This window comes from Euleptes europaea, chromosome 3 (genome assembly GCF_029931775.1).
Source record: "Euleptes europaea isolate rEulEur1 chromosome 3, rEulEur1.hap1, whole genome shotgun sequence".
In the NCBI taxonomy this organism is placed as follows: domain Eukaryota; kingdom Metazoa; phylum Chordata; class Lepidosauria; order Squamata; family Sphaerodactylidae; genus Euleptes; species Euleptes europaea.
The window spans coordinates 105486031-105513377 of NC_079314.1; the positions used below are offsets into that span (position 1 = coordinate 105486031).

At 42.6% G+C, this 27347-nt stretch overlaps 1 protein-coding gene across 3 annotated transcripts in view; it reads left to right on the forward strand.

Annotated features, from left to right (window-relative positions):
- WNK1 (WNK lysine deficient protein kinase 1) overlaps positions 1-27347 on the forward strand; it is a 147047-nt gene that overhangs the window by 108116 nt on the left and 11584 nt on the right. For all 3 annotated transcript variants that reach the window (XM_056847358.1, XM_056847360.1, XM_056847359.1), the window contains 9 exons: positions 2999-3145; positions 5270-5327; positions 13758-13895; positions 14610-16051; positions 18863-18943; positions 24346-24432; positions 24695-24764; positions 25396-25469; positions 26155-26789. In XM_056847358.1, the coding sequence (XP_056703336.1) occupies positions 2999-3145; positions 5270-5327; positions 13758-13895; positions 14610-16051; positions 18863-18943; positions 24346-24432; positions 24695-24764; positions 25396-25469; positions 26155-26789 (2732 nt within the window). The remainder of the gene's footprint in view (positions 1-2998; positions 3146-5269; positions 5328-13757; positions 13896-14609; positions 16052-18862; positions 18944-24345; positions 24433-24694; positions 24765-25395; positions 25470-26154; positions 26790-27347) is intronic.

Below are 27347 nucleotides of genomic sequence, written 5' to 3' on the forward strand. Positions count from 1 at the left end.
TATTATATATGTGTTTATTATAAACATAAACAGGAAGGAGGGTCAGTAAGGGAACACCAACTGAAACAAACAAAAAAGTCTCCACCCCTTATTTAAACATAAGGATAGAGGAGGACAGGCCAGTGTCTTTGGGGTGGGGGTTCCACAGTTTTGATGCCATGACTGAGATGACCGGACATCCAAAGCAAGGCACTCAAAGGTGATCACAGAGGTGGCTACATTCATATGGTAATATATGGTCCTTAAGGTGTGCCGGTCCCATTCCATGCAGGGCTTTGAAGGTCAATATCAGTACCTTGAATTGGGCTCAGACGCATATCGAAAGTCACTGCAGATGAAACAAAGGTGGGATTTGGTCCCTACAACCCGGAACATTCTTGCCATAAAATTCTGTACCAGTTGTAGCTTCTCTAGACCAGAGGTCCCCAACCTTTTGGGGCCTGCCAGGCACCTTTGAAATTCTGATACGGGGATGTGGGCGCAGCTACAAAATGGTTGCTGCAAAATGGTTGTTGTAGGAGATGGAGCAAGCCACAAAATGGCTGCTATAGCTTACTTTCAGTCCCACAGTGAAGATCCTTGTGTTGTTGTGGGTTTGAACAGCCAATCAGAAGCCCTGTTGGGCAAAAGCCCCACCTGGTCCCACCCACTTTATAAAAACACTTGGGCACCAGAAAAGGTGTCGGCGAGCACCATGGCACTCACAGGCATCACGTTGGGGACCCCTGCTCAAGGCACTCTTCAAGGGGCGTCCCACATAGAGCACATAGCCGTAATCTAATCTAGATGTTACCTGGGAATGCATTACTGTGGCAAGATCTTTTTTTTACCCAGGAAAGGCAGCAGCTAGCTCATCAGCCAAAGTTGCTGAAAGGTGCTTCTGGCTACTGTTGCCACCTGGAGATCCAACAAGAGAACCTGGGTTCAATAGTACCCCCCCCCCAAAAAAAAAAACTCCTTTAGGGGAGTGTAACCCCATCCAAAATAGGAGACACTTCAATTCCTGGATCAGTTCTTCTACCCACCAGGTGAACCTCCGTCTAGTTAGTATTCAGCTTATTAGCCCTCATTCCTCCCCAAAGTGCTTCCAAACACTGGTTCAGGTATTCCACAGCCTCCCTGCTGGAAGTGTGAAATAAAGCTGAATATCATCCATATATCGGTGTCAGCCCAGACCAAATTTCTGGCTGACATCTCCCAGCCATTTCATGTAGCTGTTGAAAAGCGTGGGGTGTCAGGATGGAACCTTGGTGGCCAAGGTCCAAAGCATTAGTCCCCCTGTGCCATCCTCTGAAACCACTGCAGAACAGCCCCTCCCAGTCCTAACCCTGAAAGGATACCATGATTAATGGTACTGGAAGGTCCAGAAGAATCAACAGGGTCACACTCCCCCCTCCCCCAATCCATTTCCCAGCACAGATCAGCCATCACGTCCCATAGCCAGGCTTAAAATCAATGGTACCAGACAATCCACTTCCATCCAGGAGTGGTCCAGCTGCCACTCACTCAGTCACTGTGCTCGAGCATGGTACAGCTAAGACTGGATGATACATGTTCCACGTTTTCTGGACCCAGAGTAGCTTTCTTTTGAAATGGATGTTCCCACTACCTCTTCGAAGGCTGGGGTGACCATCCTCTCAAGGAGGCATTTACAGCCTCCTGCACCCAGTCAACTAGCTCCCCCTGGCAGATTTAAGCAACGAAGAGCGCCAAGTGTCATAAAAGCAGGAGGTAGTTCTCGGAGTTCTAAGAATCCCACTCCATGTGCTCATACTGAATAAACTGGACTATTCGGCTCCCTGACACCATCTGATCCTATCACTGCTAATATAGAGTCCAAAATCAGTATGAATGTGAGAGATTTTATCCACTAGGTATTGGGCAAACGTATCAAAGCGAGCCGTCAAGCAGTCCATCTCCTCTGGTGGGCCACATCCCAGTAGGCCCCTTACTATCCAGAAAAAAGTTCTGCAGGGCTACACTGTACTAATGCAACAGTGACTGAGAAGTGTGGCTTTTTCACCACCATGGCGTAGGCTTTAAAGTGAGCTCTAGCCTATATGTTGCTGGATTTATCACGGGTCTTTCTCAACTGTCACTTTGTCTTGTCTTTTCTTAGTCTACAATTGGGCTCTAAGACCTAAGGGAGGGTGTCCTAGAAATGATTGGAAATCCCCTAGAACCATCAGGAAACTATTTGAATCCAGCTGTCTCCAGGGGAGGATCATCTTAATCACCCACTCCTGCAGAGAGTCTTGGTATCCTTCTGAATGTAAAGCCCATGACAAGGGGACTGTCCTCAGTTTTTCCACCTTCAGATCATCTTCTGACCAGAACAAAATACCAGATCAGGAGTGTGACCCACACAGTGTGTGGGGCCAGTTATTACTTGAGACAAGTCCCTGGTTGTCAGAGACCATGAGCTTTGCCTGACGAGATATCCTCAGCATGAATGTTGAGTATCCCTAAGATGATTCTCCTGGGGGATTTCAATACTACCTCTGCCAGGTCAGGAAGGGAGACAGTCAGTGGGATAAGCAGCATGCCAGTGGAATATCAAATATGCCTCAGTCCCAAAACTGTGCATGCACACTCCAACTAAGAAAGTCCTGGTCAGGGCACCACACTAGTAGGACGGAATCCCAGTAGACCACAGCAATACCACCTGCCTGCCTGCCAGGCCTTTGCTGATATATCACTGAATACCCCAGGGAGGGGCACAGTTTGGACAGGGTAACCCCTCCCCGATAACATCTCAATGATGTGTCATATTTGCATATTCGTCTTGTTCCAAATGTAAGGCGAAACTGTGTTGGCTCCATAGCCAGTTTCTTTGCCCACCTAAAGCCATGGAAGGCCAACTGCCTACAACAAATCTGCAGTAGGGCTGCGTCGTTAGGTCTCAAGGTGCTTTTCCTTGGAGCTGCTGTTATCTGCCCCGGGTTAAGGGGCAAATGTGAAGGCTGCTGTACTTACTCAGTTATGTTTTCATATGCAGGTACAAAATGAGTTTATTTTAGCAACAGAGAGAGAATCGTTCATTGAACAGGTGCGTGACATCATAGAAAAAGCGGATGAAATGCTCAGTGAGGATGCCAGTGGGGAGCCAGAAGGCAATCAAAGCATGGACAGTATGCAAAGCCAGGTAAGGATTTCTTTTCTGTGGATGTACTCAGGCCTCTAAGTCTCTGGCACAAAACTTTTTCTCTGTTTGGTCACTGAGTTCAAGCCTTTCTTTTCTTTTTTGCCAGGCTGTCTTGGCAGGGAAGCCATACAACCTCAAACTGAACATCGGACCTTTTCCTCTTCTTTCTTGATATCATTTTTCCATTCTGCTGTCCAGACAATTTTTTCATTGTTCCTTATTATCCCCCCCATTCTGTCATAATGGGATGGTTCCAGTCAACTTTTCTGCTGCTGAAAGGAGGGAGGGGGAGGTGTCCCCTTTCACCCCCTGAAAAGGCTCTGGTGGGGATAATGGAACCTTCGAGACGAAAGCCGTGGGGGGTGGGGAGATGTAGTAAGGAGGAGAATTGGACAAGATTGAGTAAAAAAGCTGGCTGGCTCCAATCCCCCCCCTTGGCCTCTCCCCCTTTAATTCTTACTTGTGTGCAAACTCTCCAGATTGTATTATACTTTTCTGCCTGTTTCAACCACTTAATTTTTTTGTTTATCGGCCTCTGCTTAAGGACATAAGAAGAGCCTGCTGGATCAGACCGATGGTCCATCTATCTAATCCAGTATCCTTTTCCCACACAGTTGCCTACCAGTTGTTCTAGAGGGGCAAACTGGGCATAGAGGCTGAGGCACTCCCAGCACTGGTATTTGGAGGTTCGCTGCTTCTGGTTATGGAGGCTCCCCTCAGACACCATGGCTAGTAGTCATTGATGGGCCTCCATTAATCTGTCTAAATCCCTTTGAAAGCCATATATGATTGTGGCCATCACTGCCTCCACTGGCAGTGAATTCCATGGTTTAATTACATGTTCAGTAAAAGCCTAAGCAGGATCGACTCTGCCAAGTATTTGGATGGCAGGCCTCCAAGGAATACCAGAGGCGTGATGTGGAGGCAGGCAATGGCCAAACCTCTTCTGAATGTGTCTTGCCTTGAAACCCCCACCAGGGGTCACCATAAATCAGATGTGACTTGATGTAAAAAAAAAAAAAAAAGTATTTTGTCTGTCCTGAACCAGTTTCCCCTATAATTTCATAGCTTCTTCAGACTGTTTTAGTGTTCTTTTGGGCTCTTTTCCTCCCTGCTTCTCTACTCCCCCCTCTCTCTCCCCACCCCCTATCTTTGCTGTTCTGTGTACATCTGTTGGTTACGCTCTATATTCTGTTTTCCACCAGTACCCATTTCCAGAATGTGTTCTTCTCCTCCCAAGTACATCCTGTTTCTTCTCTTGCTGTTTTAAAAGTTTCAGCTCTGTCTCCTGTAGCCTTGACCTGATTGAAAATTTTCCTTCCTTTTTATTACAGCCCACACTTTTTTGTACAGTGGCTAGATATTTTAGCGCTTATTAAAGATTATGTTGTTTACTTCTGTGCTGTCTACATCAGATAGTGTCAAGGCAATTTGCAGTAGAAATTTCACAAATTGTCTAATAGTCAAGTGGCTTCCACATCCGTCATGAAAGCAGCAAAACCAAGCCACTTAAAAGCCAGGCATTGGTTTCTCTTTACTCAGAAAATTCTCGGAGAATTTTCTGCATAATGTAGAAAGATACGATTTTGTAAATTAACCAAAAGAAGGAAGTTCGAAAAATGGCTTGATGAGGACTGAGCACGTCTTGTAGGATCACAACTTTAAGGGCAGCTGTGAGTCAAAGGATGGAGGGGAGTAGCCTGCTCAAGACCCCGGATTTCTTACAGAAGGCAGGAAAGGGAGATTTGGGGTGGTGGGGGGTGTTTTCAAAATTGTTCTCTTCCCACCTTGTATAGTCCATAATTGCATGAAGGCTGGAAGGACATGGTATTTGGAACAGTGTGTGCACTCACATATGTTGTCCAATGTATTGGCAGCTAGACAACAAGTCAAAACTCTTTCTGATAAAGAGTGGTTGGTAAAGCCATGTCCTCACTTCCTGTGGTGCAAGGAGACTTCCTCTGGTGGTTTTCCACCAAAGGAAGGCTAGAGGGAAGGCCCTAAATTCGGTTGAGTAGAATGGTAGTACGCAGACGTTTCCATTGTGGCATTTCTCAGTGTTCATTGATGTCCGTGTTCCCTAGTACTTGGATTATACTGGAAAATTATCTATGTTGGTTGCAGAAATTGGATGGAGACTTCAAACAGCCAGATCCTGTGTCTTCCATGCCACAAAGAACAGGTAAGCTCTTCATGAATTATCCTGTAGTCTTGAATATGGTTGGCTTTATCTCCAAAATAACAGTAGTACCACATAAGAACATAAGAAAAGCCATGCTGGATCAGACCAAGCAACAATGTTAATTCAACCTTCTGGCAGACTGTGAATTCTCTAAGTAATGGCTATGTCAGAGTTCCCGCATGTATCCCGTCATTGGTCTGGATAGCTTACTTCAAGAGCTTTTTCTCCTACTCTGTGGAAAACCAAGGACTTATACCTGTAGCACCTTCTGTTTTGCTGAATTCCTGGCCAGATGTGTCTCCTAATCAACTGCTCATTGATTGCTTACGCTCAGGGAAAGCCCCAGATTTTGATCCAATCCGCTACGAACTTTTTAAAGTCAATAGTAAATGGCAGGCCGACATTCTTTCTCCTGTATTTACACAAATTAATGCATCAGGAGCCATTCCAAAATCTTGGAGGCATACTATTATCATCCAAATCTTCAAAAAGGGTCAACGCTCTGACCCAAGCTGTTATCATCCAATCAGCCTTTTGTCTTGCTTAGGCAAATTGTATTCCTCCTACTTATTAAAGAGGCTGTTGGACTGAGAGTAATGACATCCTTGGCTGGGAGCAGATTGGCTTCATGAGGGGTTGGTCTGTTATGGACCATTGCTTAGTGCTCTCTCACTTAGCCGAGAAATATTCCTCCCCCCAAAATGGCACCCTTTACGTGGGTTTTATGGATCTTAAGGGAGCTTTTGATACCATTCCGAGGGAGAGGCTGTGGTTGAAACTATCAAATTCTACTATGGATAGGAGGTTACTATGGCTCATTCAACAATTTCATACTGACCTCACAGCTCAGGTTCGCTGTGACGACCAAGGAGAACTAACTGAGCCCTTTGAACTGGCCAAGGGAGTTAGACAAGGTTGCCTCCTTGCTCCACTGCAGCAGCATTGTCCTGCCTGTGTTCCAGAGCACCTAATACAATAGGCCTGCTCCTCCTGGGTCAGTTCCAGAGTGCTTGGTCCTTAACAGCATGCTATCCTTTATTTATTTATTTATTTAAAAAGAAGAACAAGGGGAAAAAGAAGAACACCAAGGGGAAAAAACTCAAAATCCAGCAACTAAATAGAATAAAAAAGTGAAAGAAATAAAGAATATGTATATAAAGTAGACCCTGACCTGGATGGCCCAGGCTAGCCTGATCTCGTCAGATCTCAGAAGCTAAGCAGGGTCAGCCCTGGTTAGTATTTGGATGGGAGACCACCAAGAAAGTCCAGGATTGCACTGGCAAACCACCTCTGTTAGTCTCTTGCCATGAAAACCCCATAAGGAGTCGCCATAAGTCGGCTGCGACTTGACGGCACTTTACACACAGACATATAAAGTAGAGACAAAAATAACAGTGGTGGAAGATCTACACATGGTTTCTATAAAAGGTTTCAAAATATTTAAAAATAAGTCCATACACAATTATTGTCTATATGCCATGTGTTCAAATATTGATAAAGTTCTAAGGTGCTCAGTCCATTGATTTACCAAAGGTGGGCATTTATCTCTTCAATGTTGTAATATGGGATAAATAATCAAGTGCTCCTGTGACAACAAGGATATGTACTGAATTTATTATTTATTGAATTTACTGAATTTAAGTAAGTTTAATTTATTTAAATAATTAAAAAAAACTGCTATTTTTTTGTGAAGAAATTAATGTGCCCCTACTAAATTGATTACCATATCTACTATAGGAGTTTGATTTAAATGTCTAAATAAGACTCTACTGAATTAACTGTTGTGCCTAATATGACTGATCTGATTTAAATATCTAATTAAGACTGACCAATATTTAAACAAACAAACAAACAAACAAAAACTACTTACTCTTACGTTTTATAACCGTGCATGTCTGGCACTTACACAGAGTTACAAACAAGAAGGAAAATATATAGATATAATTTAATGGGGAAAAATGAAAAAAAATAGAAAAACAGATAAAGCTAGTATTTTGACCTTAAATAAAAATCTGGAAGAAGAGGAGAAAGAAGCAGCAGCAGATAGTGCAGTAGAATCTACAAGCCATCAATTTCAACAAAAAAGACCTAGTAAAGTACAGTCTAATATGGAGAAGGCGCTGGAGAAATTGGCTGCCCGACTGACGGCATTAACAACCCAATTAACAGGAACAGAACAAAGATTAGAAGCAAAAGTAGATCAAATAAACAGTAAGATGGATAAGGTAAACAAAGACCTAGAAAGGTTAACCAAAGAATGTAACTCGGTCAGAACAGATGTACAAACGGTACAGACGGAAGTGAAGACAGTTAAACAGGAATTGGTGATTGGACTCCAGGACATTAAACAAAAAATAGAGGAAAACGCTAAGGACATATTAGATAATAGAGAAGATATTAAGAAACTTAAAACAAGACAAACGAAGACAGAGCGAATACAATCTGAACACAAAGCTTGGACAGAAGAAGCGGAAAACAGACTAGCCACAACGGAAATGCAAGTAAGAGAGAATAACTTGCGTTTCCAAAAAGTGTCAGAAGTTATGCCCCAAGAAAGCCTAGGAGAAAATATGACACAGCTGCTCGCTTCTTATCTTGATATTGACGAAGAAGCTGTTGATATCAGGGAAATTTATAGAGTTAACTCCAAATACGCGACTTCAAAAAAACTTCCAAGAGAAATCTTAATAAAATTTGCGGATAAACGAATAAAAGAGGACATACTGAATAAACAAAGAGAGGACCCACTAGTATATAAAGGAAAAGAAATACAGATCTTCCCGGACCTACCATTCTCAGTAAGGAAAAAAAGGCGTGAATTTGACTCCCTACGTAAGTTACTACGTGATCGGGAGATAAGATATAGATGGGTGGGACCGTACTTCTTAAGTGTTCAACTCTCCTCGGGCAGAATCTTAATACGAACAATAGAAGAAGCTGATGATTTAGAAGAAGAAATTAAAATAAAGACTAAAGGAAAAGACAATAGAACTGGTGGATCAGGCTCACCACGAAACAAAAATAAGAATTCGGCGACAAACCAAGAAGGTCTAATGGATGAGGCGGCAGCCTTCAAGTAAAAAACAACATGACGGATGGCCTAGAAATATTATCTATCAACATAAATGGCTTGAACACACCACAAAAAAGAAATAAAATATTTCATGCGCTTTCCAAATACAAAGCAAATATAATATGTCTGCAAGAAACGCATATAAAAAGAAAATACAATTATTTACTAAATAACAAACGACTTGGCACAGTATACACATCTTCAGCGTTGGAAAAAAAGAGGGGCATAGCAATATATATTAGAAATCCTACCATCAAAGTTTTGGAAAGTATAAAGGACGCCAAAGGCAGGAAACTAACGCTTAAGTTACAACTTTCAACAGGAGAAATAAAAATATTAACCTCTATATATGCACCACTGACATCAAAGGAAAAATTTTTCACAGAGCTCTTTACAACACTTGAAGAACAATTGGAATATGAGATCATCGTCATCGGGGATATGAATGGAGTTTTGGATGCCAAATTGGACAGATCTAAAAATCAAAAAAGCGGTAAACTTCCAAAAAAGGTAAAATTAGACATGCAGCGTCTCAACCTGTTGGACATCTGGAGAACCAAAAATCCCAATACCAAAGATTATACATTCTATTCGGATAGACATAGGACCTTTTCAAGAATTGATATGTGTTGGACCTCGAACACTTTAGTGAAAAACCTAGAATACATCAGAATACTACCTCGGACTCTGTCAGATCACAATCCATTAGTAATAAAATGGCACAATCAGAAGAAGAAAATATTCAGATGGAGACTAAACGATGCGTTACTCCATAAGGAAAAAGATCTCAACACAGGCCGTGAAGAACTTAAGAAATTCTTACAGAGAAATGAAACACAAGGAATGAGTCAAGCAACAATCTGGGACTGTTCGAAGGCCTACATGAGAGGCATCTTTATTTCACTAAACTCAAAAAACAAAAAAGATCGGGGAAAACGTTTGACAGATCTTCAAACCAACCTTGCACAGTTAGAAAAAACTCATCAACGAACAAATAGCAAAAAAGCCTTGAAAGAGCTCAAAAAGACTAGACATGAAATTGACCTATTCTATACAGATGAAATGGCAAAAAAGCTAAAATTTATAAAACAGAGACACTTTGCATACGCAAACAAACCGGGCAAGTACTTGGCATCGATGAATAAAACAGAAAAACAGAAAAGAACAATACTCGCAACAAAAATAAAAGGGCAGATAACACATAAAAAAGATGAAATAACACAGTGTTTCCTAGAATATTTCGATGATTTGTATAAAAAGAAAAAACAAAACGAATCAACGGAGGAGATAAAAACCTATATTCAACAGAATCATCTGAACTATCTTTCCAAAGAAGATATAACTTGTTTAAACCAAGAAATCACTATTGAAGAAGTAAAACAAGCAATTAAGAAATTAAAGAGTGGGAAGACGCCAGGGCCAGATGGTTTTACAGCCATATATTATAAATCGTTTATGGAAGAAGTGGCCCCAACGTTAGTGAAAGTGATGAATGAAATATATAAGAAAAAGAAGGTGCCAGATTCTTGGAAAGAAGCATATATAACGCTTATTCCTAAAGGAGGAACAGATCTAACGCTACCCTCCTCATATAGGCCAATATCCTTGCTTAACACAGATTATAAAATATTCACAACAATAATTGCACAAAGATTGTTAGCTCATGTAGAAACACTGATTAATCCAGATCAGACAGGCTTTATTCCCAAACGTCAAATGGCAGACAATATTAGGTTCCTGAACAACGCGCGAGAGTTTGTAAAATACAGAAAAGAAAAAATAGCCTTTATTTTTGTGGATGCGGAAAAAGCCTTCGACAACATTTCATGGAATTTTATAAAACAGGTGGTCTACAGTATAAGCAATGACGGCAACTTATTTAATTGAATATCTAGTATATATACGGATCAGCAAGCGAAACTTTTAATAAATGGCACCCTGACTAAAGATATCATTATTGAAAAAGGAACCAGACAAGGTTGCCCTTTATCACCCTTGTTATTCAACCTAACACTAGAAGTATTGGCAAATAAAATTAGATCAAATCAGAGAATAACGGGCCTAAGTGTACAAGGAGAAGAATTTAAAATCAGAGCATATGCCGATGATGTTTTGTTAACAATTTCACAACCAAAGTCTAGCATTAAAGAACTCATGAATGACATTCAGGTCTATGGACAACTGGCGGGTTATAAACTTAATAAAACAAAAACAAAAATCTTTCTAGAACATCTAACAAAAGAAGAGGAATTAGAAGTAACAAATATCTCAGGATTCACAATATCAACTAAACCAATAAAATATCTGGGAATAACTTTTCCAAAAAAATCCCAAGATTTATATAATCACAACTATCAAACGGTCTGGAACAAAATTGAATGTGAACTCCAAACTTTGTCTAAGCTAAAAGTTTCCTGGTTGGGCAGAATATCTTTAATTAAAATGAATATACTTCCAAGACTTAATTTTTTGTTTCAAATGATCCCCATCAAAATTCAAGACAAGGTTTTAAAATCTTGGCAACGTAAAATTAACAGATTTGTCTGGGACAAAAAACATCCACGAATAAAATTTAAAATTATGACGGACGAAAAGAAAAGAGGAGGCATGTCTCTTCCAAATCTAACAATGTACCATCAAGCGGCGACCTTGGTATGGATTAAAGATTGGATCATGCAAACTAACGAAAGGACTACCAAATTAGAGTTGGCAAAATATTGTCGAAGGCTTTCACGGTCAGAGTTCATTGGTTCTTGTAGGTTATCCGGGCTGTGTAACCGTGGTCTTGGAATTTTCTTTCCTGACGTTTCGCCAGCAACTGTGGCAGGCATCTTCAGAGTAGTAACACTGAAGGACAGTGTCCTTCAGTGTTACTACTAGAGTTGGCAAGTTTGCAAGGTGGAGTACATCATCTATTATGGGGAAAGAACTGGAAGAAGAGCCTTGAAGCAATGGGAGGCCACCCAATTGTAGAAAATATGGTGGCAGTGTGGCGAAAATTGAAACCCAGATTAAGTTTTGAAAAATCACTACTGATGGCGCCCTTTAACGCTTACGGCTTAGTAACTGATAGGAAAACATATGGGAAAATACAATATCAGAGTCTGGTAAAAACAGATGGCTCCATCAAGACACTAATAGAATTACAAACTGACTATCCACAGATGTCTTGGCTGATATATCATCAATTAATTTCAAGATTTAAAGAGGACTGCTGGATTCGGGGAGTTCTAAAAGGTAAAACAGATTTTGAACAGTTGATAAGCAAGCCAACAGATCATCTTTTAGGTAAAATTTATCGGCTGCTGTTGACATATGATACGGAAGATGAACAAATAAAATCATGCCAAATCAAATAGATGGAAAATCTCAACGAGATCATAACAACGGACGAATGGGAACAGCTATTTCGTGGTAATCTCAAATTTACTCTATGTCAAGGAATTCAAGAAAATTGGCTGAAAATGTTGCACAGGTGGTACATTACGCCAAGCGATATCCAGAACATGAACAGCTCGACATCTGGCTTGTGTTGGAAGTGTGGTAAAGCTAGAGGCACTTTCTATCACTGCTGGTGGACGTGTACACTAGTCCAAAAATTCTGGAAGAAAATTCATAGGAACATAGAAACTATAGTTGGTCAGCCTATTACATACGACCCCAAACTTTTTCTCCTGAGTAAAACACCAGACGCATGCACTAAAGACCAACAGATCATACTAAAATACCTAATAACAGCGGCAAGAATAGTCCTAGCTTCACTGTGGAAAACAGAAAAAATACCTAAAATTGAACTCTGGATTGATAAAGCATATGAATTCATATCAATGGCACACCTAACAGAATTATTACAAACAGACACTCAAAATTCAAAAAAAGACAAATGGCACACCTTCTATGAATTTATTAAAACCAAAAAGCAACAATAAATTTGATAACCGTTATGAAAATAAAGTTGATGATTCAACATAACATGTTAAAAACTGATGACAATTTTAACCTTGTTAAGGGGGTAAAAATATGACTGTTTCTTTTGTTTATGTTTTTCCTTACCCTTTTTCCTTTCCTGTATTCCCATTCAATACTAGAAATTAATAAAAATATTTATTTAAAAAAATGTTGTAATATGAGTCCTTTAGCTGTATTTTGGGCACAGAGGGTCCATTTTCATTGACCATCGGTTAGCCTCCAAAAGTCAGGCAGATAGTTTAAAAGTACATAAGCATCCTCAAAAATCAGTGAGTATTCTAGCTCAAAATTGATATAATAACTTCTTCCCAGAAAAACTGAATGACTGGACATGCCCAAAGCACATGTTTAAAGAACACACCCTGTGAGGTACAACCCCAGCAGTTAGACACTTTACTTAGTCCTTTGCTAAAAAGTTGCTGTAACAAGTCTCAACTTAAGATCCATAGAGAGAGCAGGTATAAACTTTTAGGCCATATCCCATTACTTTGGCAAAACAGGGCGATCATGCTCCTTATTCCATTCATTCCTGAAACTCTGTATATCATATTTATTGATCGACATAAAATATTTATAGACAAATATTGTAGGTTTCCTTTTCTGCATCGATTCAATTACCGTATTGTCCGGCGTATAAGACGACTGGGCGTATAAGACGACCCCCAACTTTTCCAGTTAAAATATAGATTTTGGGATATACTCCTCCGCAGCCGAGGCCCGCCCCTCGTGCGCTCCCCTGCTGCCCCCCTTCACTCGCCTTTTGCACAAGGGCCGGGAGCCGGGCCGGGGGGAGGCGGCGCCTGTTCCTGGAAGAGCCCCGCCTGGGGAGTTGGTCACATTCTTGGCCGCGCTGCAAGAGCGGAGCCAGACGCACCAATGTGCAGGCGGGGAGGGAGGCGGGGAGGGAGGCAGGGGGGCCGAGGAGGAGGAGGCGCGCACAGCCCACCCCCCCGCATTCACTCAGCCCCGAACCACCCTCAGTCTGGACATGGACAGAGCGGAGGCGGCTCCCCAGGCAGATTCTCCAGTCCAGCTCGGAAGTTTCAGCACCCGCCCTATAAGACGACCCCCGGCGTATAAGACGACCCCCGACTTTTGAGAAGATTTTCCTGGGTTAAAAAGTCGTCTTATACTCCGGACAATACGGTAGGGTTTCCAGGAGCAAAGGGAACTCAGGCACTTAATGCCACAGGGCCATATTTAGATGCCAACAAATGCTGCAATTGTAAATATTGCCACACAACAGAAGTTGGCAATTCATATCTAGACCTCAGCTGAGCAAATGACAAAAACTCACCAGCCTGTTGTCCCGAGGTCAGTACAGTATTGCGTGGCTACAATTTGTTGTTATTTTTTCTCCCCTGTAATTTTTTTTGTTTTGTTTTCAGGTGTTCCTCCTAGCTCGTTGACCCAGGTTGTCCATTCTGCCGGGAGACGGTTTATTGTCAGTCCTGTTCCAGAGAGCAGGTTACGAGAACAGAAATTTTTCACTTCCATTCCATCAGAAAACGAACTTTCTGATGTTGGTGAGTTAACTGGTGTTCCCAGTGGATAGCTGCTGCTAATTCTAACAAATACAGCTTTGTGACATACGCACAATTAAACTGGGTCTGTTTAATATGCTACAGTAGCAAGAACTACAGTGTGAATCTTCCCATCTCCATCAATATGGCATAAACCTTTTACCATCTCAGTGTGGGGCACTCAACTGATTTTACATAGTACTGTATTACCACTAATAAGGCATTAGTACCCTCCGGTGCCTTTCGTACAGACACTGGGGTGTAAACTATACTACTTCAGGAAAACGAGTTTCCCAACTTCTAACCTTTTCCTGCAACCATCCACTACCTTGCATATCAATTTCTTGTTTCCAGCAATGTTTAGAAGCTGGCCAGATATTAATATTTAAATGTTAGCCGTCATGGAGACTTAGTCTTAGTAGAAAGGAAGGATAAATATTTTTTTAAGAAAAAATAAAAACGTAATCTTCTATGTGGCAGGCTTAGCTGAAAACAGTGCAGCCTTGTAAGGAGGGGGGACTTTGCAACTTCTGTTATTGCTGCTCAAGTCTAGGGAAGTGGGGGACATTCTGAAAGGATGAAAATGGGGATACAGAGCCGATGAAAAAATAATTTGCTACTCTAGTGAATATTTAACTTGGCTTCAGTAACGTTGGACAGAGAAACTTCAGTAAAGTTGGACAGAGAAAGGTGACTGCATTTCTTGCTCCCTCTCAGGTGTTGCTTCTCCATCTCACGGCCCTGGGATGAATCTCTCTCACTCTGCATCGTCACTCAGCCTGCAGCAAGCGTTCTCAGAGCTCAAGCATGGCCCAATGGTAGAAGGGCCAAGCACTGCACCCCCAGTTTTTAACCAGGCCATACCATCTTTTCCATCTCTCACTACAAGTGAGATTGGGCCACTGCCATCAGCATCAGTCACTGGTCCTTCAGTGTCGCTTCCTTCCACCACTTGTGTTTCTTTACCAGCAACTCAGTCTGTTAGCACAAAGCCAATAGAAAAGGTGGCTGCTGGGCTTCCATTGAGTAAGGACCTGTCTGGTTCAAAATCTCCACCCGCAGTGTTGCAGTCTGGGCCACAGTTAGTCAGCGGAGTGGCTTCCAGTATCAGCGCACCTTCTTTTTCATCAGCAGCATCCCAGGTAGCTCCTGCCGTTGGAGAAGTTGTCCCTAGTGTTAGTACTCCTGCTTCTCTAATGTTGCCACAAGCTGGAACGACAGGGCCCACCATTGCTATATCAGGAGCCCCGACACAGTCTGTGACGTGCCAGCAGGTCGGTACTCTGTTTCCGGCAGCGTCCCAAACATCCGCCCCTGCGTCTTTGGCACAGAGCATGGTTTCTCAGTCCTCACAGCTGAGTACTAGCAGCTGTGTCCCTAGCCTAGCCGAAATGGTGGCGGTCAGTGTCCTGCACCCGAAATCAGAGAGTGAGCAGTTATCAGACAAGCCGCAGCCGGACAGTGCAGGTGGGACGGCCTTGCCGGTTTCTGCACCTTTATCTTCTGCCCTAGCATCAAGTCTGTCTGGATCTGTGTCCCAGTCTGCTGGGATACAGCCACTCCCCATCCCACTGGTAGTTACCTCAGCTATCCTAGCCCCAGTAGCAGGGGCAGTCTCTACCCCAGTATTACCCCAAGTTCCTTTACCCGGCATCCAGCTGCAGGCACAGCCGGTAGCTAATGTGCCTGTAGTGCAGCCGACTTTAATACACAGTCAGCCTCAGCCAGCTCCGTTGCCCAATCAACCTCATACGCACTGTCTGGAAGCAGACGCCGACTCTCAGCCCAAAGCGCCTGGCATAGACGACATTAAAACCCTGGAAGAAAAGCTGCGGTCACTCTTCAGTGAACATGGCGCTGCCGGAGCGGCACACCCATCAGTGCCCCTGGACACATCATTGGCAGTGGAGACGATGGTCATGCCTGGCTTGCCGACAACCGCCGTCGCACCCACGAAACCTGTGGCTCCTATCGTGAGCGCTAGCGTACCACCAGCCACCTTGACACTTGGCCCAACAGGTTTGCCTGTCATGACGCCTGTTGCCACACCTGTTCAGGCAGGTACCCCAGTCAGCTGTATCCCAGCGGCGTCAGTCACAGGACCAGGAACAACGAAACCAGGGACTCCTCCTTCAAAGCCTCCTCTTAGCAGAGTGCCGGTAAGGATTCAGTGTTATGAATGTATGTTAAAATATATGGGGGGAGGATGCTCTCTGAACAGTGTTTATGCATGACTTCCTTGGTCGTGTATAGTCATTGTTGATAGTTCAGCTCTTCCTTCTCTGTTTGTGTGTGCCTCTTAAGAGGCTTCATAGTGTCGTGGTTAGGAGTGGCGGATTCTAATCTGGTGAACCGGGTTGGTTTCCCCACTCCACATGAAGCCAGCTGGATGACCTTGGGCTAGTCACAGCTCTCTTAGAGCTCTCTCAGCCCCACCTACCTCACAGGGTGTCTGTTGGGAGGAGAAGGGAAGGCGATTGTAAGCCGGTTTGAGTCTTCCTTAAGTGATAGAGAAAGTCAGCATATAAAAACCAACTCTTAAGTAGTACTGCTTTCCACATCATATATTCGTGCTGTATGTAAAAGAAGAGAAATAATATATAACATGTTTCTTTAATATATGAAATAGCATTTATGTCTTGACTGTGCTTCTCAGATTTTTTTTTCTTGGAAAAGAATGGGGGAAACTAAAGCATTTTTTCATGTATGGTGTGTGGCCACTAAGGCAAAAGCCTAAGGGGAAAGGTGATAATACTGGCTGCATCTTGCAGGACTTCAGACCAATCATATTTGAGAGATTTCTGTAAGATGTAACAGGTAGCATGAACACATTCTCAAACAGTTGTTCCCCAGGTGATTAGAGATAGGGGATAGGGCCAGTCTTGGCTCAGCAAGCGCATATGACAAGAGCGTCATGATTCATACTGGTAAAAAGCACACCATGGCCTAGAATATTGCTTTGGAGCTAATGGAGTTTTAGACCAAACCAGTTGCTTGCAGCTTTGTTATGCCTCAGTGGGCCATTTTTTGACTTCCCTGCTGCTCCTTTAGCAAAGATCATAATATTAGTGTTTCTGAAAGCATGAGATGGAGAAGGGTAGTCATGTTATTTGACATGAGCAAAGCCCCAGCAGAGCATGGTTTAAGGGAATGAGCTTTATCTGTACCAATTACCTTTCCTTTTTCCTTTTATCCCTTAGAAGCTCCTTGATCCATTGATCTTGAGCAGCATATATCTAGTGTTTGAGGGATATAAGGACTGAAACAAATCTCGCCACTGACAATGTAGCCTTGGGATCCCTATCGCTTAGTAGAAAAGGCATTATGTCAGACAGGTAAAGGCTGGAAGAACTTGACACCTCATGGACCTAAAGGGCCAATTTTGCAACACAAGAAGGCTTACATTTGCAATGTGTGTGTACCAGTCACGTTATAAACATGGATTATGCCAGGTTGTTTTTTAAAAAAAGAACTACAATAGTTCTGGCTAGAAGAAGTAGGTTATATTAAAAATATAGGCAAATATTGGAACGTATGTGAAAATAGATAGTGGTGAGCTTCAGTTCCTTCCTGTTTACTCATTAAGTACCATACAGAGGCAAGATTCCAGGCTCAGTTAGATGTCTTGGGGCAGCAGGAGGTATTCAAAGAGGTCCTGTGCTTTATTTTTTTGAAACTTGTTTTTATTATTATTTAATAATAGAAACAGAGCAAAAAATATAGAAAGTTCAAAATAGAAAACATAACACACCTAAAAAGATACAGATTAATAACATACAAGTGTCAAATATTGATAACCTAACCAAATTTGCTACAAAATATACTTTTAACCTGAAATATTACAGCTACTTTCATTCATTCATTGACTCTAAACTACCCTTGCATAACTTAACATCACTCTCTGTACATTTCTAGATAGTTTTAAAAAAAATATCTTCTGTATTCTTTCTTTCTACATTTAACTCTAATCCTATATGTTAATTAATTCTAAATATTAAACATTGTATAAAACATATGCTTCTCTTGTGTGTATATTCACAAAAGTCAAAGCCGGGATATGTTCCTGGGATGGCTGCATTTTTTCTCTCTCTCGGCTTGGCTGCCACAAGCTAAGCTTCTGCTGCTGAAGAAAGCATGCGTAACTCTGCATGCGTTGGCTTTATTGTTTGGTTGCAGCCACAGTGAGGCTTCTTGTTTGGAAGGATAGTTACTCTCTGTAGACCATATCCACTTTCAAGGCTGAGTTCAACGGTGTTTGGCGTTTCAGCAATAAAGGTGACAACAAATGCTCTTGTAGAAAAACAGTAGGTTTCTGAGCGTGAATACCATAACAGATATAATGTGAAAAAAATCACACTATTTCTGTAAAAGTTCTCTCTGCTATAAGCATGGTAGTTTGAGGTTTCTGCATTAGTTTAAAATGATTAATTTTTGTAGAGAAAGCAGCTATCAGGAGCTTTTAAAAAATCAAATTGGGGCTGCTTCATGCACTTCTTTTCTGTCCTGTTAAGTGAGTTAGGAAGCTGCTATGTGGAGCAACACACTAACCTTAAATGGGGGTTTTCTGACTAAGAAAGAAGTGATGTGTGAAATGACTCTTTAGTGTTGGTAATATGTCAGAACAAGTGTTGCATTAATCCTGGGAAAGCCCTTAGTCTGGTTTGCTTTGTTTTAGATTGCCTTTAAATCTGGAGTGAGTTGGATCTTCCTCCAGTAGCACTACAGCTTCACTTTGGGTTTGCAGAAGTTGCCGGGATCCCAGTAGGAACTATACCAATCTTCATAGCAAGGCATCAATGAAAAACTGAAATAATTTGAGGAACTTTTGTGCGCACTTTTACTTCTTTAAAAGTTAAACGGTGTTCTTTGTTATTGAACCTGCCTTGGGGAAAGTTCTTATGATCTATGTTGATGACATATGATCCTTCTGTTCTGTGACTGAACTTGAGTTTCATGTTCATTATCCATAGGCTCCAGTAGGTTCTGAACTTCCAGCTGGCACTCCACCCAGTGAGCAGCTGCCACCTTTTCCGGGACCTTCACTAACTCAGGTGCTATATGGCTATCTGCTTCTCTTTTTTCCCCCTTTTCAAAAAGCATGTTGAAATTAAACTCTATTGCATGATGTTTCTTTCTATACCTTTTTTTTTTTTTACTGAGCAACCTTTTCTTGTATAATCTCGGTAACAAATAGGTTTCTTATTTAGGTGCTATTTTGAGGATGCTGTGCCCCAAAGTTCAAATCTGCCAGAGCAATACTGACAGCACAAGTTTAAGGCTGCCGTGGGTGGGTGAGCACTTACAGCCCAATCCTAAGGGGAAGGTGTAGTTGGGGCGGGCCTAGGGATGCGCAGTCGTGCCGCCTCCTGAGTCAAGCCCCATAAAACTGCTTCATTGACTTTGATGAGGCTACGCCTCCCTTTTTGAAGATGCAAGTTTGTGCCTGCAAAAGGAGGCTTTCCCAGGGCGAAAGAGCTCAGAGAGCTGACTAAAGTCAGTCCTGCCCCTGGGAACATTTCCTTTGGCACCTGCTATAGCCCTTGTGCTGGGGAAATGCTGCCATGGCGGCTGCACTGGTGCCCATGTGTGGCACTGCTATGCAGCTCTCCAGCACTGGCATAAGTGGCGCTGCGCCATGGTGTGTTAGTGCACTAACATCACTGCAGGGGTCATGCCGGCTCCAGACCTCTTTTGCCCACCCCCCTTCAGGATTGGGCTGCCCGTTCTCTTAAAGTTGTTCAGATATTATTAACTTTGCAAAATATCTGTCTTCAGCATCTATTCAGTGCACGGGGTCCTTTCCCTGCTTGGACTGCCAGCTGCATGGTGCTTGCATTTGAGGGAGAAACTGGAAGTGGTGTAGTCCATGTGCCTTAGAATAATACTGCTAGTCTTAAAACAAAGTCCACGTTGTGACTTCCATCTGTGAATTGTCCGATGTAAGAAACATCTCAAGGAGTGGAGGTGAATGGAAGTGCAGCTTGAGGGAATAAAGGGGGATGTTCCAGCAATATGGACTGTAAAGTTTCAAACTCAGTATTTCCTGTACAGGCTGAGATTATGTTTGGTAGCAGTCATAAGCACAAGATAGGGATGATGCAAAACTCATTAAAACATGGATCTTAGCAATATAAAAAGGTAAATTTTAAGCATGTGCCAAATGTGTGAAAGTTACCGTATATACTCGCGTATAAGCCGAGTTTTTCAGCCCAAAAAAAGGGCTGAAAAAGCCGAACTCGGTTTATACGCGGGTCAATACAGTAGAGGGGGGAGGGAGGAGGGAGGGGGGAACTTACCAGCCCCGCCGCCGCCTTTCCCCGGCCGGGAGCGGCCTCCAAAGGCCCCCTGCGGCCGCAGGGAGGCTGCGCCGCCGCCCCCGCCACCTTTTCCCGGCCGGGAGCGGCCTCCAAAGGCCTCCTGTGGCCGCAGGGAGGCTGCGCCGCCGCCCCCGCCGGGCCCGCACCACTTCCCACCGCCAGGAGCGGCCTGGGGGGGCCTCCTGCAGCTGCAGGAAGGCCACCCCCACCAGATCCGCCGCTTCCCGCTGGCAGGAGCCCAGAAGGTAAGCCTGCGGGGGGGAGGGGTTATAAGCAGACCCTCGGCTTATACGCGGGTGCCTAATTTTTCCCCATTTTGGGGGAGAAATTAGGCACCTCGGCTTATACGCGGGTCAGCTTATACACGCGTATATACGGTAAGTCAAAATGTAAACATGCTAAATAAAACTCAGAATGCATTTTAACATCTGAGAATTGCTGATTATACCAAAGCCCATCTAGTCAAGAATTTTGATTCCAACAACCTGATGCTTCTAGAAGCTTACAGGTCAATCTGTATGTAACAGCATCTTCAGAGGCCACTGAGCAATATTAAATGGATTCTGCGTTATAGATGCTATGGCAGAATTTTCTGTTTAGTAACTATCCGTTTGACCCCATCATGTCTAGATCTTGTACTCCCATTCCCAAGTATATTGGTACAAATTCATTTTGTTTGGCCTTTTTAACAGGAATAATTACTTCCAAGTTTTGACTCCAAGACTCCTTCTAAAAACTAGGAAATGCTTAACCTGAAGTATAACACTCAGTGAACAAAAAGCTAAAATGTTAACACTGGTATGGCCCCAGTGTGTGAGATCAGGCTATTGATTCTTCCTTTGGATTGTGAATGAAGACAGTGTAAGCTCCTGAAAAATAATTCTAAATTTTTTATTTATTTATTATTTCAATTTAATACCCTGCTCTCCCTGGCCAAGACCAGGCTCAGAGCTGCTCACAAGGGAATAGTATCCCATTTAGTCAATAAAACTGTTAAAAACTGCAGGAGCCAGGTTTCCTTGTACCGCTGCCGTTTCCTTGGGGTGGGGCTTGTGTGGGGGGGTGGTCCCCAGCGGGTTGTGCTCTTGCTTTATTTAGGGTAAACAGAATAGCCTCTGTAAATGGCAGTCATTAAAATATCTATAAATATCTATAAAAAGTGTTTTGAATTTCCTGAGTTAACTGGTGAACCGAATTTGACACTTGTAATAAAAAAAGGAAATGTTTGAACCCTTTAAAAACAACAACATTAAAATTGTCCTATAAAATTATGGATACCAAATAACCTAAAATTACTTAAGGCGCTTCTAAGTGTAGAGTAAATTACAACTAGGCGAGCAGATGGAGCTCAAAACTGCGGCTGTGAGGGTAGGGGAGGCCAGCAATCATATATAGGAAAGCATAGCTGGCCTCAACCATAAGCCTGGCAGAATAGCTGTTTTACAGGTCCTGCAGTGCCCTGGTCTCGCTAGAGAAGCTATTCCTCCAAGCGGGGGCCAGGGCTGAAAAATATGCAGTGCACCGTAAATATAATGTGTACATACACAATTGTTGTATCACACATTTTAAACTACCATTGGTGTTGCTTGGGGTGTTGCTCCATAATGCGTTTTTGTCTTGATTGTTGGTGATATATAAGAAGTCAAGTTTAGAGTGCCAACTAGTCCATGCTGGCTCATTGAGAATCATTATCTCTTTGAGCATCAGTGTTATCATACTATAATCATGACTTGGTATGTGAGGAGAAAGCACTGAAAAATAAATTATACAGATTAAAGGAAGGAAGAGGTTCAAGTCCCCCCTCACACGAAGCTCACTGGGTAATCTTGAGCTAGTTACACTCAGCCTAACCTATCTGTATGTCATGTGAACACATATAAACACACGAAGCGGCCTTATACTGAATTGGTCCATCAAAGTCAGTATTAGCTACTCAGACTGGCAGCAGCTCTCTAGGGTCTCAGGTAGAGGTCTTTCATATCACCTACTGCCTGGTCTTTTTAACTGGAGATGCTGGGGATTGAACCTGTGATCTTCCACATCCAAAGCAGATGCTATACTACTGAGCCATGGCCCCTGCTTGAGGTAGAAGTAGGATAAACTAGAAGAGAGGGGAAAACTATGTAAACTTGGCTCAGCAAGCTCATTGGTAGGAAGGATGGGATAAAAATGTGATTATGTGTGATATAATTGTGTAGCTTCATTTCTGCATGCATTTTCCATTTATATCACTAGTACTACTTTATAACAGTGCTTCAAGTGCTGCATGGGCCATAAGATGAGACACAGTTGGGTAAAGGCAGCAAGATCCAAATTTTCTAGATGCTGCATTCAGTGCCCGATGACCGCCTCTTCACCTCCACTGCAAATCAATGGGTGTGGGAAAATGTACACCATTCTTTTCAATAACTAAAATTCACGGCTGAGTGTCTGTCAAAGGAGACACTCTCACATGTGATTTGAGGGTAGTCCTCCATGAGGCATGGAATGTTGCATTCGTTCATGGGGTGGCTAGCTGGAGATAGGATAGGCTAGCATGTAGCATTCTGGAGGGGGCAGATTTGTGGTGTGCGCATGGGTGGAAATTTCCAGATTATTCACCCAACTTGTAGTGCATAATTGAAGTAGAGACACATTATTACAGTCAGATTCTTTAGTTTTCATCTCATTCGGCACTTGAACTAAAAAGGTTGCCTCCCCTTATATAAATGTTGCCTTTGCTGGAGACTGATGACCAAATGGCCATCAATCCATATCTATCAGACAATACCCAGATTTGCTTTTGTAAATGGTATTGTGGTCATGATGAGTTGCTTGGACAGTGTTGAAGAAAGTTGCCATGGTGTTTGAGTGTTTAAGGAATTGTTGTTTAACCTCTTCCAATCTTATCAAACAGGATAGCTTCATAGATCAGTAGTTTAAAAGTATCTGTTCTGTATAACCACTCATAGTAATGAATGTAGATTGAACTAAAAACTATTTACGTCTCAGTCTTGACTTGCTTTAATTTTCAGAAGATAATGTCTTGGATCCAGTAGAAGATTTCTGTGGGTGGAATGGGCAGGGGTTACTGATTTCTCCCCATGCATTTTCTGGAGGTCCCTTTTCCCCAAGGAACAGTAGTGGGGGGAGTATTTTGGGACCCAAGGGGTGGGGGTCCAGTTCTGCATATGACAATCCCTCCTGTCTGAAGACCCCTCCAGTGGATCCAAGCATGATCTTTTCTGTCCATTTCTTTAACTATCTACTCTTTTCTCCATGTTGTTAAATCTGGAACCCATGCTTTCCTATTTCACAGCTGGAATATGGAGAACAGTTTTCTTGAAACTTTTACTGTATCTTAACCCATGTGTGTATTGGACTGTACAGTTTCATTTTCTCAATCCATTTAATACTAAAATAGGGTATTGGCTACGAAAGTTCTCATAAAGTGCCATGTACAGAGCTATTCTGAAGGAGTCTTTATGAAGGCCAAGTTACTGTGGGCTGCTCCGGTTTTAAGAACACACAATTGCAGACTCTGGACTCCTTCAATTTTTTTTAAATGAAAAAAATCCATAAATTTACCTGAGAAGTTCTAAAACATGATGCATACTTACATTACTAGGGTAGTGTCACTTGGATCCAAGGATATGGCTAGAGTAAATATCCATAATGGAAGAAAAGCAGGATATAGGGATAAAACGGCCTGTGTCCTACTGCTTCACCTGGCAAAGGCTGAAGCCTTCCTCTAACAAGTGACTGTTCCGCTAATGGAGGAAGGCTACAGGCTACAGGTTTAAAAAGCCATTTAGTACCTTGGTATTCTGTTTTGTATCATTGGATTCTAATGTCATTGCAGATTGTTTTTAAGATGTCAGGTCTTCAACGTGGTTTATGAAAATCCATAAAGATTACAGCTAATTAGTAATATTGTCCCCACTTCCTCACTTCTGATGGGCATATGTTGCCATATCCTCTTCCCCAGTCAGCATGGTCTTCCTAACACTTCTGCTGTGGGCAAATATGAACACACGTATAGTTGCCAAGCAGGCCATTGTTGTTGGTCTCTGTGATGGTGGGGTGGGGGGAAGGCAGGTGCTATTTCAGTATAGGAAAACTAAGAAGCAGCAACTAACTGTTTCTTCTTGTTATAGTCCCAGCAACCTCTGGAAGACTTGGATGCTCAGTTGAGAAGAGCTCTGAGTCCAGAGACTGTCCCTACAACATCAGCTACTACCTGTGTAAGTTTTTTCTAGGGCAGTTATTGAAAGCTTCCATGTTCGCCCTCAAGCGTTGTCTTCAGTTCATGCTCTTGAACTCATCTGGTATGATCCAAATGATCTGCCATATGCATAAGCGAAGGCGAATACATCTTTGGCTGTGTATACAAGCTTTCTATCCAGATTATGCCGCCATGCCTAGTTTAGGCAAATTATTTTCCTGAATTTTGGAAAGGGTCTGCAAGTGATAAAAAGAACTAAAACTAATTTTTTTAATTTGTAGCCTCTGCCATCTGTGGCTTCTACAACTGTTACTGGAGCGGCTAGTGCAGTAGAACAGCCTACAAATACCGGTAAGATCTTTAAAAAGTTGCTGAAAAGGAAAACTTGCAGTTTGCTATTACTGAAACTGGTGGCTGTGTTTTAAACAAGAAACCTATCTAATCTCACAAGTGCTTGCCTTTGGTTTTGGAATTCGTTTAACCCTGGTTGCTTAAGAACAGCTGAGATGTTCTGTGGGACTGCTGCCTTTGCTTTCAGTACAAAGAAGTACAACTTCTTAATGTCTCAATTTGTGCTGTGATCAGAGATGCAGGACATCTGTCAGTTTTCTAGGCGCCATGTTATTGTCAAAGTGTTTTCTCATTTACTGCTGTCTAATATCCCATAGTGCAGCAGTGAATTAATGAACTTATTTTCAGGCTTCCTGTGTACTCCTAACAATATTTATAGAATCCTGTCAAGCTGAAAAGTTTGTTAACAGTCCTGAATGAACAGATTGTAGCTTTGATCAAATAGAGGCTTAAAATAGTGAACTAGATACCGCATTCTTTTGTGTAGCGTATTGGTGATTAAAATTGTTAAAGGATGTACTTTCTTAGATATATTTACAGGGAGAAGTTTGATCCGAGTCCTGGAATATTTTTCACAATATAGTGAGATAAGAAGAAAAGTAACCTTCTCTTATCACTTGCTTGGTTTCAGATTCTCAGGATGCAGAGAGTTGTGCCACTACTACGGCCTCAGGGGTTGCAGTGCTTAAGATGGGTCGCTTTCAGGTATTAGCAAAGTGTTTGCCTTGCCCTCGTTGTCTGCCTAGTTGCTCATGTTTTATAGATGGGAGGTCTGAAGTGGGGCAAACATCATGCTTAGTTGTCAAACTAAGCTGTCAAACTTGGATATCCTTCTAGGTGTCCCAGATGTAACACTCTAGCCTGGGAACAATACTGATATTATTAAAGATCCAGCATTTGCCGTTTTCATTTTTATGGTATTTAGTGATAACTCAAATTTTTGCCATCAACTGATATAGTGTGATAGTCAGTTCCAGAGTTATCCCAGAGTTATTCCAGAGTTCCAGGGTGCAGAGGGGCAAGCTGCAGTACTGCAGTCAAAGCTCTGATCACGACCTGAGTTCAATCCTTACAGAAGTCAGTTTCAGGTAGCCGGCTCAAGGTTGACTCAGCCTTCCATCCTTCCGAGGTCGATAAAATGAGTACCCAGCTAGGGGTAAAGTGAAGACAACTGGGGAAGGCAATGACCACTCCGTAAACAGAGTCTACCTAGTAAACGTCATGATGTGATGTCACCTCATGGATCAGTAATGACCCGGCTCTTGCACAGGGGATTACTTTTACCTTAATAGTCAGTTGGCTACTTCTCCAGGTTATGTTTGAGTGAACAGTGGTGGGAAAATGCTCTAAGATGTGCAGAATGCTTACCTCATGTCTTTGTCCTATCTAGGTGTCAGTGGCTGTGGATGATCAGAAAGATGGCGGAAGTAAGCCCAAGCACTTTGATACAATCACCTCAGATTCCTTATCTTTGTCTAGCAGTAGCCCAGAGAGTACTCTGGTGAAGTCAGACCCCAGTGGAACAGCTGAGGCCGTGGCAGCTACCTCAGATGGTGTGGACGGTGTTTTTCCACAAGCTTCCACCATGCCACTGCAGCCAACCAAGGTTGGGCGTTTCCAGGTGACCACAACAACTAACCAAGTGGGTCGTTTTTCTGTGTCAAGAACCCAAGATGAGGTGACCTGTGTGAAGAGGGATGTCCCTGGAACAGTCCCTTTGTCTGCAGAGTCGGGTCAAGTTTCTTCTCCGCTCACAACTCCCAAATCTGAGTTTGTGGGAAGAAGATTTTCCCTGCAGCTGAATGGACCGTCGTCTGAGCTGGAGGCTGCCTTCCTGAGAGGGGCAGCTAAAGAAATGTATGAAGGCTCAGGCAGTCCAGACTCTCTCCATCCGCATGGGTCCAAGCTCAGTCTTCCAGCCCAGAGCCTTAGCAACTCATTTAACTCTTCCTATATGAGCAGCGATAATGAGTCAGACATAGAAGATGAAGACTTGAAGTGTGAGCTGCGTCGATTGCGTGAGAAGTAAGTGGAGTTTTTCTTCTGATTCTGTGACCTTAGGCAGATGATGAGAGGGAAGGCCATCTTCTGGTCACTGGGGGTGTGCGGGGGAGGTAGTTGTGAGTTTCCTGCATTGGGCAGGGGGCTGGAATACTGTAGATGACTCCCTTCCAACTCTGATTCTTTCAGACTTTTTTATGGGAAGACACTGGGAGGTATCTTTGCTTGGTTGGAAGACTTTTTCCCATGTGACAATCTGCCTTTGGGTATTACAGTATTAATTACTTGTCATTGGTAGGGTGTCTAGAAGACACATTGATCTACAAAATCTATTCATGTTTTCCTGGTGAAATTAGCACATGCTCATGCTCCTTGCATTGCAGGTAAAATACCTTAAAGAACTGTGGCTTATTAATTAATTTCCTGCTCAAGGTGGCTTACAGTTAGAGCAACATGATATAAAAATAGGCCGTTAAAACATTTTAAATCTTGCTGGAGGCTATGGTGGTGAATTCATGGCAGAGGCATGCCACAGTCTGGGGACTTCACCCACTCATAACCCAGTCTTGGCAACTTCATTAA